The 18,835-nt window shown below is 40.7% G+C and overlaps 1 protein-coding gene across 1 annotated transcript in view; it reads right to left on the bottom strand.

Annotated features, from left to right (window-relative positions):
• The window catches only part of tmem255a.S (transmembrane protein 255A S homeolog), a 33,286-nt gene extending 15,400 nt beyond the window's left edge, over positions 1 to 17,886 (bottom strand). Inside the window, exon 1 of the mRNA XM_018232960.2 lies at positions 17,608 to 17,886. Coding sequence (XP_018088449.1) covers positions 17,608 to 17,662 — 55 coding nt within the window. The 5' untranslated portion in view covers positions 17,663 to 17,886. The remainder of the gene's footprint in view (positions 1 to 17,607) is intronic.
• Positions 17,887 to 18,835: the final 949 nt, after the last annotated feature.

Here is an 18,835-nt window from a genome sequence, read left to right as displayed (position 1 = left end):
AAAGACAGTCAGTGTTCTACAGAGTATCTACTGCATGAAGTAGAGATACAATAAAAATATTTCCCTTTGAAATGTATCCAGATTAAATATGCACCCAGACCACAACTTGCTTGTGTCCATTAACTGTGCAGCCAACTACATAATCACTGTGTAATTAAATGCAGCAAAGTAAATGCACCACTTGCACAGACTTGCATTATAGTAATGTAGGGATGAAGTTCAGACTAAATGAAGATAATCGGGGTCATTCACCACTGCAGCTGCATGTTCACACCTAAATTGTCATGTCATGTGTGTAGCTATGTCTTAAAGCCACTTGTAGCCAAACAAGCATATTTTACTTCTGTGTAGTTGCACCAAGTGCCTTTATGCTCGCCCAGTCTGTCTGATAAATCAGACACAATTAGACATTTTGACACAGGAAAACCCATGGAGCTGCTGCCACCTTGAAAGTGTGGTTCGAATACAGGGTTCCCACTGTGAGTGTCATGCATCATCTAAATGCAAAGTAACACTAGGGTTGCCACCTTTTCTGGAAAAAAATACTGGCCTTCCTATATTTTTATGGTTTTTCCCTATAATTAACATTGGCATCAAGCATAATTTTTACCGGCCAGGCTGGTAAAATACCGGCCACGTGGCAACCCTAAGTGCCACAAATGATACAATGCCAATTATTTAAGTGCATCTCCCATAAGTTTCATCAATACACACACAAGTGGAACTGCATGCGTTTTAATACACCAGACAAAACTTGCATAGCCCCAAATCTGCATGCAGTTATCCTAGCATTATGGGGGTGGGGGGTATTGTGGGTAAAAAAAACATGGCATAATGAATCTGAAATTGCACTCTGAACACTGCACCTGTGGGCATAAATGTCCCCCCCCCCCTTATGTGTAAATGCAATTTTAATATCCCCCCAAAAATGGGGGCTTCTTTGTTTTTTTTATCAGAATACTTAAAACTAAAACACATGGAAAGGTATTGTTCCCTAATAACCAAATTAGTAAGCAGCATTAAAAATCTATTTCGGCACTCTCAGCTGTGGCAGATGTACATCTCCCAGTTTACCCTAAGCTCAACTAGTGAGAATTCTGGGAATTGTAAAAGGAATACCACATCGTATTTAATGTGCAATACGCCACTGTTTGAGACTTTTCCGAATCTTTAAATAAACATCCAGCATGAAAGCAACTACAAATATTCCAACATTGGAGGCTTCCCTCTGCACTGGCAGCTCTATAAACAGGCACAAGCAAACAGCGTCGCTCTTTAAAAGCACACAGAAATTGGCAGAGGCAGAATTATCTGCATTTACTTAATTATTGAGTCATCACATATTTCTGCTCAGCACATAATTTTTGTTTTATTGGGCTTATATTAAAGAGGAGAATAAAACCTCTCCAAAACCATTGGTTTTTATCTTTATATATTGATATCAATAAGGGAGAGTGAATGGCTCAGCTCTGAATTAGTGAAACCATTGCCCACACCAAGAAGGCTGTTAATACTTTTACCGGTAGGTCCAAACCTTCCCCCACTCTAAAACAATGGTTTATGGCACTGGCAGTCTATCCACTTAGTGGACATGCCCCTACAGCACTGGTTAATTAAGTCTTAAACATTCAAAAAGTAAGGTACAGGTATGGGACCTGTTATCCATAATGTTTGGGACCTGGGGTTTTCCGGGGGCATGGCTAAGATGCACTATGCACCCCACGCTTGTGGTCCTAAATGACCTTTAATGTGTTGCTCCTGCATTTTAATTTATTAATGCATGTATGGAGAGATATTCTACATATGAAAAGAGACATGTTTACTATATGGAGGAATGCTGCACATTGTGTATATTCAATTTTATACAATATACATATTCGTTTGCATGACTATGATTGCATACTTTGTCAGGCACCATAAGCAGCTCAGTACCACAGAATCCAATCTAGTGTTGATGCCGGAGTAAAAAGAAAAAAACTTGACCCATTTCACAAGAACATTGCACAAATTTGAATATAGATTTAGTCAAGTTCAGTGTTATAGCCCAAGAGAAACATTAAATTCAGCTACACTGTATGTCTGACTTGAAATTACCTTTTGGATGAGCAGTTTCTCTGTTCCCCAGAGTGTCACGGGGGTCGGGCACAGTTTTCTGCTCAGTCATGCAGTGAGTGATAATATGTCACATGCCAACTATACCTTCTGTTCTTGTTCCCCATCAGAAAGGGCCACATTGAATGACTTGTATGGCCATGGCTGTAAACCTTTCTTACCTCTCTTACTCTTACAGGTAAAGTAAAAACTATTTGCACTATGATTTTGTTTTTGGAACTAAACCCTAAAAATGAATATGGCTAAAAATGCCATATTTTGTATACTGAACTTATTGCACCAGCTTAAAGTTTCAACTTCTCAGTAGCAGCAATTATCCAGGGCTTCAAACTTGCCACAAGAGGTCACCATCTTGGAAAGTGTCTGCGACGCTCGCATGCTCAGTGGGCTGTGAGCAGCTGTTGAGAAGCTAAGCTTAGGAGTTGTCACAAATTTACTGTAATATAAACTGATGCTACAGGGCTCATTATTAAATTCTGATGCTAGCTGCACTGGTTTCTGAGCAGACATGTAGTAATTACATGATCAAACAATAGTGTTTGGGAGCACCCTGGTAATTAGCCAGCTCTTGCGTGCTACAATGTGATATCCTGCCCCCTGACGGCATCTGTTTCTAATTGAAGAGTATATGTCAATGAGCACTCCAAAACCCAGGATAAAATGAAAGTTCTATTCTTGATTTATCCATTTAAAAACAGTTCAGGATCTCATTCGATAACAGAACCATACTCTTGACGCATTTTGGAGCCTGACAGCCACTTTGTCAAAAGTAGGGATGCACGAATCCACTATTTTGGATTCGGCCAAACCCCCGAATCCTTCACGAAAGATTCGGGCGAAAGAATTTTTTACTTCCTTGTTTTCTGACAAAAAGTCACACAATTTCTCTCCCTGCCGCTAATTTGCATATGCAAATTCGGATTCAGAGTCGGTTTGGCCGGGCAGAAGGATTCGGCCAAATCCGAATCCTGCTGAAAAAGGCCAAATCCTGGCCGAATCCCGAACCGAATCCTGGATTCGGTGGCTGTCAGGCTACGAAAGCTGTCGAGCATATGGTTCTGTTATATGAATGCGATCCTGAATTGCCTATGTTTTTAAATGGATAAATGGATAAATTAAGAATGTAGTTTTCATTTTATCCTGGCTTTTGGAGTGCTCAGTGACATACTCTTCGACATGTAATAATTATCTATATTAAGTACTAATCAGCCTTATATTGTGACATTCTATGTGTACTGTATATTGTGAGTTGGTACCTAAGCTAAATAAGTGACAGCAGCACAGAGCATATGCAGTGAATCAGCAGAAAAGAAGATGGGAAGTTACTGGAGCATCTTTGGAGACAGATATTTACTGCTAAAGGGATGTGGTTGCCTTGGGCTGGTACTGAAGCCCAAAACATAATGTACAGGTATGGGATCTGATTAGGGTTGCCAGCTTTTCTGGAAAAAAAATACCGGCTTTCGTATATATTTGTCTTTTTTCCCTATTAAAAACATTATATTTGTCTTTTTTCCCTATTAAAAACATTGGGATCATCCATCATTTTTACCGGCCAGGTGGCAACCCTAGATCCGATATTAGGAAACCCATTATCCAGAAGGTTCAGAATTACGGAAAGGCTGTCTCCCATAGATTCCATTATAATCAAATAATCCAGATTTTAAAATTGATTTCCTTTTTCTCTGTAAAAATAAAACCGTACCTTGTACTTGATACAAACTAAGATAAAAATATTCCTTATTGGAAACAAACCCAGCCTATTAAGTTTATTTAATATCTATAGAAATAAGTCAAATCCACTGGACTTGCTGTGTTTTTCTTGATGTTTCACCAGTCATCCAACTGGCTTCTCAATTCTGAATCATTTGTACATAGGATCTTGCTTCGCTATATATCCTCTGGAATGTTGCTCCAAACAGCATAATCTGTTTATCATAATCCACAATGATGTCATTAAATTAGGTCAGGCATGTCCAAAGTCAGGCCTGGGGGCCAATTGCGGCCCATTTTCAAATTTACACCGGCCCTCAGCCTCCATCATGAAGTTAATAATAATGTGGCCCGCCAGCACAGTGCAATCAGGAATCTTGTAGCTGTAGTAGTAATATTTGGGCACATGATTAATGAAATGATCATCTGTACTGCTGCCTGTGTGCTGAAGGTGTTAGCAATAGACACATACGCGACGCTTTCACATACTTCTTTAGGGCTGAAGGTGCAATAGACATACTGACGTGCCAGTACAATAAACTAAAGAAGTATGTGAGAGCGGTGCATCACTACGTGCCAGTACGTGTCTATTGCTAACACCTTCAGCACACAGGCAGCAGTATAGACCAAGTGGCAGATCATTTCACTAATGTGCCCAAATATTACTGCTACGGCTATGCGATTCCTTGTCTAAATAAGGCGCGTAGAATAAGTCCAAACATACTCCACTTCCTAAACGCCGCGTACGCATCCATCTCCAGGAGTGAATAATCCTGATCACAAGCTAGCTATCTCGGAATGGATGTCAGGCTGAATGGTCGGCCCTCACACATTTTCACCTCACTAAATCTGGCTCTCGTTGCAAAAAGTTTGGACACCCCTGAGTTAGGTGTTGATTGTATTAGCAAAATTGGAGCTTTGATGTGTTATTAAACCTTCCAGGGAGAGGTGCCAAAACAGCACTGTATGTGGCAGACAATAGATGTCGCATGCCTCTATTAAAACTTGGTTTTTCAGTTTTTACATATATGGCTTCTTTAAAATCACAAACTGGGGGTCATCAAAACTCTACATCTCAGAGCAGACAAGATCCCCACCAGCACAAAGGCTAAGTTGAAAGAGAGGGAACGTCTCAGAGGGGCCCTGAAGACATGTGGGTTTCCTGATTGGGCTTTTGTGAAAACCGGTGAAAAAAGAAGCAATAACAACACCAATGGAAAACAGGACAGGAGAAAGAACTTGGTCCTCCCATATGTAGCTGGGGTGTCGGAAAAACTTAGAAGGATTTTTAATAAACACAACATCCCTATCTGCTTTTAACCCAGCAACACGCTGAGGCAGCAACTAGTTCACCAAAGGACCCAACCCCAAAGCACAAGAAGAGTAACATTGTGTATGCAGTGCAGTGAGGAATGCTTTGATTTGTATGTGGGGGAAACCAAACAACAGTTACACCAGCATATGGCGCAGCACAGAAGAGCCAGCTCCTCTGGTCAAAAGAAGTGTTAAAGAAGCCATATATGTAAAAACTGAAAAACCAAGTTTGAATAGAGGCAGAAATCTATAGCCGGCCACATTCAATGCTATTTAGGTGCCTCTCCCTGTAAGGTTTAAAGATCCAATCTTGTTAATACAATCAACACCTAATTTAATGACATCATTGTGGATTATGATAAACAGATTATGCTGATTGGAGCAACATTCCAGAGGATATATAGCGAAGCAAGATCCTATGTACAAGTTATTCTGAATTGAGAAAGCCAGTTGGATGACTGGTGAAACATCTTCAAGAAAAACATAGCAAGTGCAGTTCATTTGACTTATTTCTATAGATACACCATGATCTGGATGAATGATAACTTCCATAAACGAGTTTATTTAATGTTTACATGATTTTCTAGTAGACTAGAGTAGGATAAGTGCACAGGGGCAGATTCGGGGAGATTAGTCGCCCCGGCAACAAATCTTCTAGTTTATATAAACAAGATGCTGTGTAGCCATGGGGGCAGCCATTCAAGCACAAGACAAATAGTAGATAACAGATAAACTGTGTATATTACAGAGCTTATCTGTTATCAGCTGCGTAACCTGTGCCTTTTCTCCTTATGCAGCTTTAAATGGCTGGCCCCACAGCTACACAGTAGCTTGTTTATATATACTATAGTAGAGTTTCTGAAGCAAACAAACCAGTTTTACCAGTGCAGACCAACGGTGCATTATATTTTAATTAAACTAATAGACTTTCATTTGTTTGTGTCACTGTTCCTTTAATTACAATTTGTGCTACATTTATTGTAATGACAGTATGCCTTTAAATCAGTTTTGGTATCCGTGACAAAGGTGTTAATCTGACAGAATATCAATTAAGCTAGTTCCAGAATCCATAAACTGCTTTTGCCTGAATTTTGACAGTGGCGGGAAAACTGGGTGGCAATGTGGCAGTGCCTTGATGATGTGTACAATGAGTGCACAAACATATAATTTTGACATTTCCAGCTGCCTTGGAAACTTCACAGCACTGCATCCAGTAACACATATTAAATTGTAGCAGGTGCCGGATACATCAGGCACCCCCTCTACACATCACTACCGATTGCCCTAGCACGCACACCCTTTACTGCGCATATGCACAGACCCCACAAAGAGGGAACTGTCTCATTATGCAGAGCAGTGTTCTTAAAGCAGTTACTTTTACATACATTTATATGAAGAAATAAGAATTTCCTTATGTCCAAACAATATACCTTAAAGGTGTCGTTCACCTTTGAGTTAACTTTGAGTATGATGCCGAAAGTGATATTCTGAAAAATTTGCAATTGGTTTTCTTTTTTTATTATTTGTGTTTTTTTAATTATTAGCTTTTTATTCAGCAGCTCTCCAGTTTGCAATTTCTGCAATCTGGTTGCTAGGGTCCAAAATACCCTAGCAACCATGCCATGATTTGAATAAGAGACTGGAATATAAATTGGAGAGGCCCTGAATAGAGGTCTTAGTAATAAAAATTAGCAATAACAATAAATTTATAGCCTTACAGAGCATTTGTTTTTTAGATGGGGTCAGTGACCCCCATTTGAAAGCTGGAAAGAGTCAAATGAAGAATGCATATAAAAAACACCATGACGACTATTTAAAAAGTGGCTTAGCATTAGTCATTCTATAACATACTAAAAGTTAACTTAAAGGTGCACCACCGCATTAAACCAGAGACCTAAGCATGGACATACATCCAATATTTATCTAAATGCTCATACATGCAGCCCAACCAGTGTTGGACTGGAACAGCATCAGACTGGGGGCCTGGGGCTACCACCTCAGGGGCCCCATGCCTTAGTCATGGAGCCTTCCACACGCAGGCACTGCACTGACTGGACTGGAATACCAGAGACCCCTCCAAAAAACCTTAGGTCCAATCTCAAAAGTATTTATCTTCTTGTCCTCACTCACCCTTTTACTCTTCTAGTCTCTTGTTTTTACATACTATAATCTATCCTTCTGTCTACTGCTTGCCATACAGGAATAAGGAATGATCATGGAATGGTTAGGAATAGATTCCTGGACCCACTGGGAGTTTTCCTGGTATCCAGGTAGCCAGTAGGACACTGAGCCCAACCTACAACCTGTTTTCCTACATGAACCATGCCGTCTGCCAATACCTCTGCAGATCACAAATGTGCGCACATGGAACAACTCATTCTGAATAAAAACCTAGCAGTTGTATCCTAATAATGGACCTATCAAAGAATCTTGACTATTTTGTAATGTTCTGTGTCACAGAACAGAAGGAAGTGCGAGAGTAAAAGATGTCCATTCATTGGCTGAGGTAACCTAGCATGTGTGCGTGCCCTTGGTTTGTGTTTGCATGAAGTGCCTCACAGGAGTCAGAAGAAAGGTATCCCTTTAACAGGGTAAACAGTAAACAATCGCATGGCAATAGACATATACTGGCACGTAGTGGCGCACCGATCTTGCATACTTCTTGAGTTTACTGTACTGGCACGTCAGTACATCTATTGACATCTTCAGCCCTAAAGAAGTATGTGAGAGTGGCGCGTCACTACGTGTCAGTAACACCTTCAGCGGCGCGTCACTATGTGCCAGTACGTGTCTATTGCTAACACCTTCAGCACACAGGCAGCAGTATAGACCAAGTGGCAGATAGTTTCACTAATCTGCCCAAATATTACTGCTATGGTACACGATTCCTTGTTTAAATGAGGCGCAGAGAATCGGCCCAAACAGACTCCACTTTTCCACTTCCTAAACGCCGTGTACGCATCCATCTCTGGGAGTGAATGATCCTGGAATGATACTGATCACAAGCTAGATACCTTGATAGGGATAGCGGTGGCAGGCTGAATGGTCGACCCTCACACATTTTCACCTCACCAAATGGCCCTCATAGCAAAAAGTAGATGTACTGTTGAGCTCCAAAGTAAATTGAAGCATTCCATTGAAATGTGCAGAAGTGTGACAGAGACAATTCCCTTGCTTTAGTAACCCGTTCACCATGTCAGTGCCAAGTCTCCTACCCAAGTGAGCAACGTGGGGCTAATGGTGAGCCTACAGTATCACAATACTAACTCAGCAAAGGAGGTAAGGGCTCATTTACAGATCCAACACTAAATTGCAAAGCTGTAAAATACAGGAGAATTAGCCGTACATCTTGCATGCAACTTACTAGTGGGGAACCCTAAATAGCAACTCAATGTTTTCAAATGGAGAAGTATTTGGGGTCCACTGTTGTCAACCTTATTTTAAAATTTCATTTTCGCGATAGTTCCCCTTTAAAGTGCCAATAGAGACCAGATGACATAATGGTGTGTGCTGTGGGTCATGTCACTGAGTTACTGCAAGTACAGAGTTTCCAAAAAAAGATATCTTTCTTAAAACTTCTTCATTCAGTATCTCCCCTCTCCAATATCCAGATTTCTTCATACTCTGGTATTATTTGTTATTTGTACTGCAATGGAGGTACAGGCGAGTTAGCATATTTGTATCATGTGACCACATTAAAATTGTCCTGCAGCCCAACAAAAAAAAACAGCAATAGAATTCTTAATGAATAAGATAAAATTGAGCATAGGACTGGCCAGATATGGGATGACTTTGACGTAGTTGGCCAGCTTAAATATATTGCAATATATGGACAAACAATCCCTGTTTTGTTTAAAGGGTAAGGCATTTTTTAGTAGCAGCATGCACTAAATGTCGCTGTCTTAAATATATTGATAATGGGTTGAGTGCAGAGGACTCTTGTATTTGACTATATGTATTTTGTGGTCACAACCGCATTGCAGCCCTGCCTAATGGTTTTAAAAAATAGTGGTGAGCACAACTTTCCCTTGTTTGTGTATATATATATATATATATATATATATATATATATATATATATATATATATATATATATATATATATATATATATATATATACGAATTACGAGTTGTGCCGGCTCTTCACGGATTATATATATATATACTAGACATTAAGCCCGTTAAATTAACGGGCGCTAGAACATATCCGTGGGCAGGGCCGGGCCAAGGTAGTTTGGCACCCTAGGCAAGGACTTCAATTAGCACCCCCCTCATCCTGTATTACCATTTCCCACCTTACCATTACAGTTTTTCAATAAACAAACCTTACAACACATTGATGAAACTTTTCATTTATATAAATATTGCCCCCAAATCTGTACCTGTGCCAGCAGTCAGCCATATATATGCCCCCAAATCTGTAATTGTGCCAGCAGTCAGCCATAAATATGCCCCCAAATCTGTAATTGTGCCAGCAGTCAGCCATAAATATGCCCCCAAATCTGTACCTGTACCAGCAGTCAGCCATAAATATGCCCCCAAATCTGTACCTGTTGTGCCAGCAGTCAGCCATAAATATGCCCCCAAATCTGTACCTGTGCCAGCAGTCAGCCATAAATATGCCCCCAAATCTGTACCTGTACCAGCAGTCAGCCTTAAATATGCCCCCAAATCTGTACCTGTGCCAGCAGTCAGCCATAAATATGCCCCCAAATCTGTACCTGTGCCAGCAGTTAGCCTTAAATATGCCCCCAAATCTGTACCTGTGCCAGCAGTCAGCCATAAATATGCCCCCAAATCTGTACCTGTGACAGCAGTCAGCCATAAATATGTCCCCAAATCTGTGCCTGTGCCAGCAGTCAGCCTTAAATATGCCCCCAAATCTGTACCTGTGCCAGCAGTCAGCCATAAATATGCCCCCAAATCTGTACCTGTGCCAGCAGTCAGCTATAAATATGCCCCCAAATCTGTACCTGTACCAGCAGTCAGCCATAAATATGCCCCCAAATCTGTACCTGTACCAGCAGTCAGCCATAAATATGCCCCCAAATCTGTACCTGTTGTGCCAGCAATAAACATTGCCCCCATGTACCTGTGCCAGCAGGAACCATCAAAAAATAAGGCCAGCCCAGTCATCTGATTTTCTCCAGCGCCAGTTCTCTTCATTGCGCGCCGGCGCCACACACTTCATTGCGAACCGGCTACATTACGGAGAAGGCGCGAAAAATACCATCTGTCGTTGACACATCTAAACTTGTACACGTGGAAATGCCGCAACCTATAACTTGCCCTTACTGAAAAAAAATAATAGTAGCCCATCCACTGAAAGAGTTAAAGTCGACGTTGCAGCCCCTGACATGTGTACGTACTTCTGTATAAACTGCGCTTGCTGGATGTTGTAGTTGGATTTGTCTAATGGCCGACAAACTGTAAGGCTAGAAAACTAAATATCTCTCTTGTGATCATGCATCCAGCTTTAGCCGTGGGCCTGGTGTTCTCGGGCTGCTGCAGTAATGTGGTGTTTTTAGAGCTCTTAGCCAGGTGAGGAAAAAAAGTTTGCTTTCTGGCTCATTCATTTTTTACTGCAACCAGCAAGGTGTCCGTGTAAAACTGTACAGATAGATTGGGCAGCCGGGAGGTACAGATAGATTGGGCAGGCGGGAGGTACGGTAATATAAGAGGGGTGTGTTATGAGTCACTGATAGGCTTTGATAGGCGCCTACTCTGCCTACTTCCGGCCCTGTCCATGGGGCACATGCGCAGTAGCGCAATCCCACGGACACAGGGACTGGACGAAGAGACACTTGGACTTTATTATATAGGATAGAATATATATCCTATTTATTATTGCTCCCATACAGAAAGGAAAAATAAATACATTCCCATCACTCTTCCCTGGACCTGGAATTGCTGAGACATTTGGGACCTATAAACCCTGCATCTTTTGTGGTGGTAGCATAATATTTTTTTTTTTACTTTTTTATATCTGCCCAATAGTACCTGGATAGTCAGGATCGGTGGGCCACCTTACAAGTACAGATAATGGTATACAATGAGGAGTGCATATGGTGCCTTTATATGGGCAGATCTAAGTTGAAGATTCAGGCCCTTCAGACCGAATCAGATGCTTATCTGCTCAAGTTTGGGCCCTCCCTGGCAGCTCCACCAATAGTTATCCGGCTGAAAATTGCCCAGATATGTATTATGCAGGTTTAAAAAAACATGTTAGTGCTCTCTCAATGGGCCTGCACTGCCTGTTATGATCCAATCCTTGGCCCTGCAGCCAAATGAACGAATCAGACCAAACTGCCCAGAGTGTAGGTGGCCAGATTGGGCAAACATTCACTCATTTGGTGACCACGTCAACCGAGCAAATCTTTATGTGTATGGTGAGCTTTAAAGACTTGCCACCATTAATCAGTCATCCAAATATTTTAAAACAATACAATATGCCCTTTGATTCATTTTTTTCCCTTCAAGGTACATGTGTGATGCTTTGTGATGCTTAGGGCCAAGAACAAAGGCAGGAGGGTGTTTATCTGAGGGAATCTGAAAGGTATATATAGGGCACGGAGAAGCATCACACACATTTTACAGAGAACTAAGCAGGCTGAGCATGCATGCAGAAATCATAATGAGATTTTGCCTGCCTGGAAATGCCTTTCATCATCAGACAGCCACCCCACAGCGGCAAAATAATTCATACAAGCAAGCCAACATGCACCCAGCTCTTTATCTGTCTCTATCTAATGCCTCAATATATTATTATAATGCTTGCACACGATAGAAAGGCTCCGAATATGAACAAGCTCTTAGCCAGGCAGCAGTCACAATGCATATACTATATTACCTTTATAATATACTATATTACCTTTATAATATCTGTGTGACCAATGAGCCCCCTTATTACAAATCTGTGAGAAAGCTTACTGTTCCAGACAGTAAATAAAACAGGCACCATATCCCTGAGTGTAACTGAAGATATAATAACCACTGACTGAAGTAGGCCTCTTCTGTCCAAAAGCCTTACATTGTGGTTACATTGCATATATAGTAAGCATGGTGTATTTACTATAGTTATAGTATTCTGGATCCTTTATAGCAACAACAAACAAAGAGAAAATTCATCATGCAGATTATGGCTGAACCCACAAGGTCATTGGCCAACATTTATGGTATTTATCCACAGACCAAAAATCTAGTTTTGATGGCTCTCTATAATGTCAATGAGCTGGCTATACGAGCACTAGGAGAGAAATTAAGCTATTACATTTGTGTTATTTGGCATGAGTGCAGTAACCCATAGCAACCAAGCTTACTGTTTAGTTTCTTTATGTTAATGCTGTGTTGCAAATATGCCCCTATGGTTATATATTTCCCATAAACCACCAAACCCCAATACTGATTGGACATACTAAATATTATACTAATTCATAAGGTCCATGGGACCATAGGGTAAAAAAAAAGTAACACAACATATAAAAATGTATGTATGTATGTATGTATGTATGTATGTATGTATGTATGACTACCACATTTATTTGTATCTATTGTCTAATACTGTGATGAGGGGCCACAATATAACCATGTACTTACAGGAGTAAGGGAGGAACTCCACGGGTGATTGACGCGCTGCACAAAAACGCAGGTGTCAAGTCGGATGTCGAACAAATGCTGCAACACCATTCCTGTTGCTTACCTTATTTCCGTTGCATCCGACTTGATGCCTGCGTTTTTGGGCAACGTGTCAGATCGCGCCGAAATCGCCTGTGGAGTACCTCCCAAATTGTTAGGCACTAACTAAATGAGATTTATAGATGTAAGACCATCCCACAGTCACTGATACCCTCCTTTTTTATAATACACATCATCCCACAGTCACTGATACCAGCCTACCTTATAATACACACCACCCCACATTTACTGATACCATTCTGCCTTATAATACACATCATCCTACAGTCATTGATACCCTCTTGCATTATAATACACACCATCCCACAGTCACTAATACCTTCTTGCCTTATAATACACACCATCCCACAGTTACTGATACCATACTGCCTTGTAATACACACCATCACACAGTCACTGATACCCTCTTGCCTTATAATACACACCATCCCAAAGTTACTGATACCATCCTGCCTTATAATACACACAGTCCAACAGTCACTGATCCCCTCCCGGAAGACCGGAAGACTGATAGTCTCTGGGATAGGTAGTTTAAGTGAATGCCTAAGCGAATATGTGGACTAGTTTCTGAAAGAAATCGTGGTTACCACGCCAGTGTATTTAAGAGATAGTCAAGATGCGATCTGTAAAATCAGCACTTTGGATTGGAAGACAAATTACATTTGGGTCACTTTGGATGTGCAGTCCTTGTACTCACGAATAAATCACGTGGATGGTTTGAAGGCAGTGAATATGTTTTTAAACAGGTTTCTGCAGTCAAGAACACAAATTGATTTTCTGCTGGAAGCCATTAAATTTATTCTGTCACACAACATTATGTCCTTTAATGGACAAATATATCGCCAAATTACAGCTACGGCTATGGGGACAAAGTTTGCACCCTCATATGCCGGCCTGTTTATGCCAATGTGGGAGGAGGAGTATATTTTTGGTGTAGATAACCCCTACAATGATGACATCATGGGATGGCATTGTTACATCGATGATGTCATCATGGTATGGAGTGGCCCTATGAATGAGTTAAACGGTTTTCTCGACTATGTTAAGGATAACCCTTATGACATTAAGTTCTCCATGCAATACCATACAGAACACATAGATTTTCTAGATTTAACTTTCTATACAGAAAACAATAGAGTCATGTCCAAATTATACAGAAAAGAAACTAAAATGTTGGTTTTAAAACTAAGATTTTAAACATTAAAGTAATTATTAACTCACTAAAACATTTTTTATATTTAATATATTGAGTATATTTATGAATTGAGTTGCACTAGTGCACTTTAATAGTAAAAATATCAATGATAGGTAATTTTTCTATGAAATCGTATGGCACATATGTACTTTTTTTCATGAAATATATACTTTTAGATGGGAAGAATAGAAATGTGTTTTATTTCTTCAGTTTTTTTGGTGAGTTTGTTTTTCACATTAATGCATCTGGTCATATCCTTATTTCTAAGCTATGTAATTTTTTCTAAAAACATTTACATATAAGATTGAAATAACAATCTATCAGGTTTCAAAAATGAAGGGCTGTATACTATACATTAAGCTTTTGGCTACTATTTGATGAAGCTTGTACATAAATAGTTGAATGATTAAACCCTTCAAGATGTATATGGTATAACCAATGGGTATTTAAGGGATATGACCTCTGATGAAGCACCCAATAGCGTGAAACGCGTCAGGAGGGAGTGGCTGTACATAAGGTAGGCAGACTGGGGGGGTGACACTGCATTGTGATGTGTGATGTTGAAATGCCATGTAAGGCTTATGTGAATTGTAGTTTGTTTGAATTGCACAAATAAATGTTTTAAGTGAGATGCTGTGCAAGTCTTTAATTTATATGCAATATGTGATATTGGACCTGTGCACAGCTCTCACTGTGAGATGGCATACACCCCTACAACAAAAATGCGTTAATAAGTCACTGATACCCTCTTGCCTTATAATACACACAATCCCACGGTTACTAATACCATTCTGCATTATAATATGCACCATGCCACAGTTGCTGATACTATCCTGCCTTAAAATACACATCATGCAACAGTCACTAATACAATCCTACCTTATAATTCACACCATCCGACAGTTACTGATACCGTCCTGCCTTACAATACACACCTTCCCACAGTTACTGCTACCCTCCTGCCTTATAATACACATCATCCCAAAGTTACTGACAGTGACATACTTTATTATAGACTCTGTCCCACAGTAACAGATACCCTCCTGCCTTGTAATACAAACCATCCAGCACTTATTGACAGTGACCTACCTTATTATTAACTCTGTCCTACAGTTACTGATATCGTCCTGCCATATAATACGGACCATCCCTCAGTTACTAAAACCTACCCTCAGTTTCTGACAGTAACCTACCTTATAATAAACTCTGTTACTAGGGATGGGCGAATTTGACCCGTTTGGTTTCGACAAAAATTTGCTGCCGGCGAAATGTCACCGACGCCCATTAAAGTCTATGGGCGTCATTGGGATCTCATTGCCTGCCTCGTCAGTGCATAAACAATTACATGTCTGCCTTATGAAACAAAATGTAATTCTCAGCAGTATTCCAATACACATCCATTCCACAATTTCAATAGTTGTCTCCAGAAACAATGTAGCAGAATCAAATCGGGCATGTTTCTTCCCATCTCTGCTTATAAACTGGCCTCTGCTGCATTATTTCAAAAGTTACAACCACCCAGTGGCGTAACTAGATATTACTGGGCCCCACAGCAAATTATTTTTCAGCCCCCAAAATGTCTAGAGATTGACCGTTTTGACCAATATTTATTGAAATTGTGTATGAATTAGGTCCTCATGGGGCCCCTATACTGCCTGGGCCCCCCTGCAACCGCTGGGTCTGCTTCCTCTGTAGTTACGCCCCTGCAACCACCAGAACACAAAAGACAAGGCAGATACAACTTTCATTGAACATTTGCTATGACTGTATATAGGATTATTTGGTTAGAATTATATTTTTTCTTATTTGGCTAAATGTCACCTCACCTAGAAGTCACCTCAGAGTTCTATTCCCTGTGCAGAAGTACTTGGCAGAATGATCAGGAGCTCCTCAGTGACTACTACTATCCTGGTATAGGGATATATCATATACTAAACTGATTTCAACAAGCGTTCAGAACATTTTGGTTCCTTTTTCAAGCTGAATATAATGAAGCTGTGTGGTGTTCTCTGATATATATATACAACATTTAGCTCATAGATCAAATTACTAAACTGCTGAAACGTATTGCTTGCCATATTCCCCAGTACCCTGTGTATATGAATACACCAAACTCTGCACAAGAAACAGGATAGTGACCCTCCTCACCATGATATTTTTGAGCGAAGGAGTTGTTTGGATTTGTTCAGTCCTTCCAGTGGGAACCAAAATGCTCTCAGCTACCAATATATTAGAATAGGCAAAGCTAACCCTATAGCACACTGAGCAAGAATAGAAAGAGGACACAGTTCTCAGCATTCTCTCCCAATACTCCACTTACTATTATTATGACTAGGGATGGGCGAATTTGACCTGTTTCGTTTCTGCAAAAATTTGCAGTTGGCAAAATGTCGCCGACGCCCATTAAAGTCTATGGCCGTCAAAAGAATTTTTTTGATGCGAGTCTTTTTTTTGACAAGCAATGTCATACAAGTCTATGGGCGTGATTTCCACGACGAAACAAGGCGGAAAAAATGCGCCCATCCCTAATTTATGACTAAATATATTTATATATACATAGGTAGTACTGGTGTTTTGATCACCATGACAATCCCTGATAGAGAAGCCCACTGGGAAAAAAGTGTCTGTGTGCACCTACCCTAATCATGACTGTGCCCTTTTCCCTAAATCAAGTGACCCTGTCATCTGCAGCAGCACATCTTTATCAACCTGCTTAAAGGAGACCTTTCCCTGCATCAGTAACATGAGCTTATGCATTCCTCTTTTCATGATGTAATGCAAATGCAAACAAAAAAATGTAAACAACAAAAGTGCTCATAAGACGATTCTGGACAATATGACATCAAGTTACAGGTAAGTATAGCATTTCTAAAAGGTTATCTGTAATTTGCTATGTATGCATGATCTATTGCCGATTTCACTTTAGGCTAGTGGCACACGGAAAGATTTGTTGCCTGCTATTTTTTTGACTAATCTCCAGAAAATGCCTCTCCATTGCCGGTAATTGAAATCTCTGGCAGTACGGCCAACGTTGGACATACCGCCAGAGGTTTTTATTTTAACATCAGTAAAAGACCTGATTTACAAAATGCAGTAACCCCTAGCAACCAGTCAGTAACCCAGATTGGGAGCTCTAACTAGCAGGATCCTAGCTGTCTCTAATAGCAGCCCATGTCTGTATGTAGTGTTTATGTTTACTGTATACACCAGTCTATTGCACAGTGCTGCTCAATTTGTTGTGGGTGACACCACCTGGCCACTTCAGCACCTCTGCTAGTAATACGTCTCCGCATGTTCTTTTAAGTAAGATGAATCCTCCATGCTGCAGCTATTGGAATTGCCTTCATAAATCAGGGCAGTCTGTGCCTTACAACACAGGCTGCAGAGCAGAGCCCGTAAGTCACACACAAACACTCGCCGCTGCCCCCAATAGTAAGGGAAGCCGATGACATCAACAAGCGCCTAATTACGGCCCAAGCAAAACACAGCTCGTGACCTATTAACCCTTGCGCCGGTCGGGCAGCTTTGCAAAGACTCAATTTGTCCCACTTACCACCTCCGCGCAAACCCGCACTCACCCGTGGAGTCTGCAGCCTGGATGTCAGTGCGCTGAGTCGACTGCTGAGTCAGCATGCTGCAAGGGGGTCAGTGTCCGGCTACTTTGCGGCAAAATAAAAAAGCAAAAATCTAAAAGAACCTCTCGAGAAGGCGGAGGTGCAGTGGGGATTCCTGGAGCTTGGAGCATCCATACGGACTGCCTCACTGCCACCACCTTCTCCTCATGCCTAGCCCAACGTTAGCGCTGCCTATCATGACAGCAGCATTGTGTCCCAAGCAGGACGCTTGGCGCATGCGCGCTGCTCAGAGGCTGACTGACAGCCACTTATTAGCCGGAGAGGTGCAGTGAAGGGGAGATGCACTGCCTTGTTTATTTACATCTCATACTGCGTGTCTGTGATAGGGCCGTGCCTATCAACATTTGTTTCCCACAAACAAGCTGATCTGGAGTGTATTGTAGCCCAAATAATGTTTCAGCTGCATAGATGTATGATTTTGTAATAGCTCTATGCCTCTAACCATAACAACATGATATTTGCATTCCGTCATAGCTGCCTAAAGCTGTCTCCAAAAGCTCCTTGTTCATTAATGTTGGTTAACCCTTTAAGTGCCAGCAGAATTGACCAATTTGGTTACGCGAAATGCCAGACGTTTTTGAAACATTCTGTGCTCTCTCACTTTAGGGGCATTTTCTGAGGGGAAACCTATAGTTCAGCTAGGAAAACTATACATTGTTTTTTTCGGGAGAAACTGAGCTTTCTAAATCTGCCTGAGTTTTCTTGTATTTCCACCTCTGCAAAAAGATTTATAGTGCTAAATACAAAAAAAAAATGAAAAATTCCTATTTTTCACAATATATGAACTTATACCTGAAAAATATTTCATTTTACGCATGAAAATCCAACTGATTTGGAAAGCCTCATGTCTCTTGAACATGCCAATACCAAATATGTATAGTTTTAGGAAGATTTAGGACATCTGTACAGCAAAAACTACCGGCAGTATATTACCGAATTTTGAAAGCAGAAGGCAGAAAACGGCATACTTTTGATTCCAAGGCCACAAAATCCTGAAACAGTATGTTTACCCCAGAAGACCATATATTTTTGGAAAGTACACATTCTGCCGATTCCAAAATGGGTAACTGTGTCTCTCTACTCCTAACTACCAAACATCAAAGCTTGTCTGAACGTAGCGTTTTTTATCAAAATGTATCAAAATTTTGAAAAATCACTTCAAAGGTTTTAT

Source organism: Xenopus laevis, chromosome 8S (assembly GCF_017654675.1).
Source record: "Xenopus laevis strain J_2021 chromosome 8S, Xenopus_laevis_v10.1, whole genome shotgun sequence".
In the NCBI taxonomy this organism is placed as follows: domain Eukaryota; kingdom Metazoa; phylum Chordata; class Amphibia; order Anura; family Pipidae; genus Xenopus; species Xenopus laevis.
This window is presented reverse-complemented; position numbering and strand designations above follow the sequence as displayed.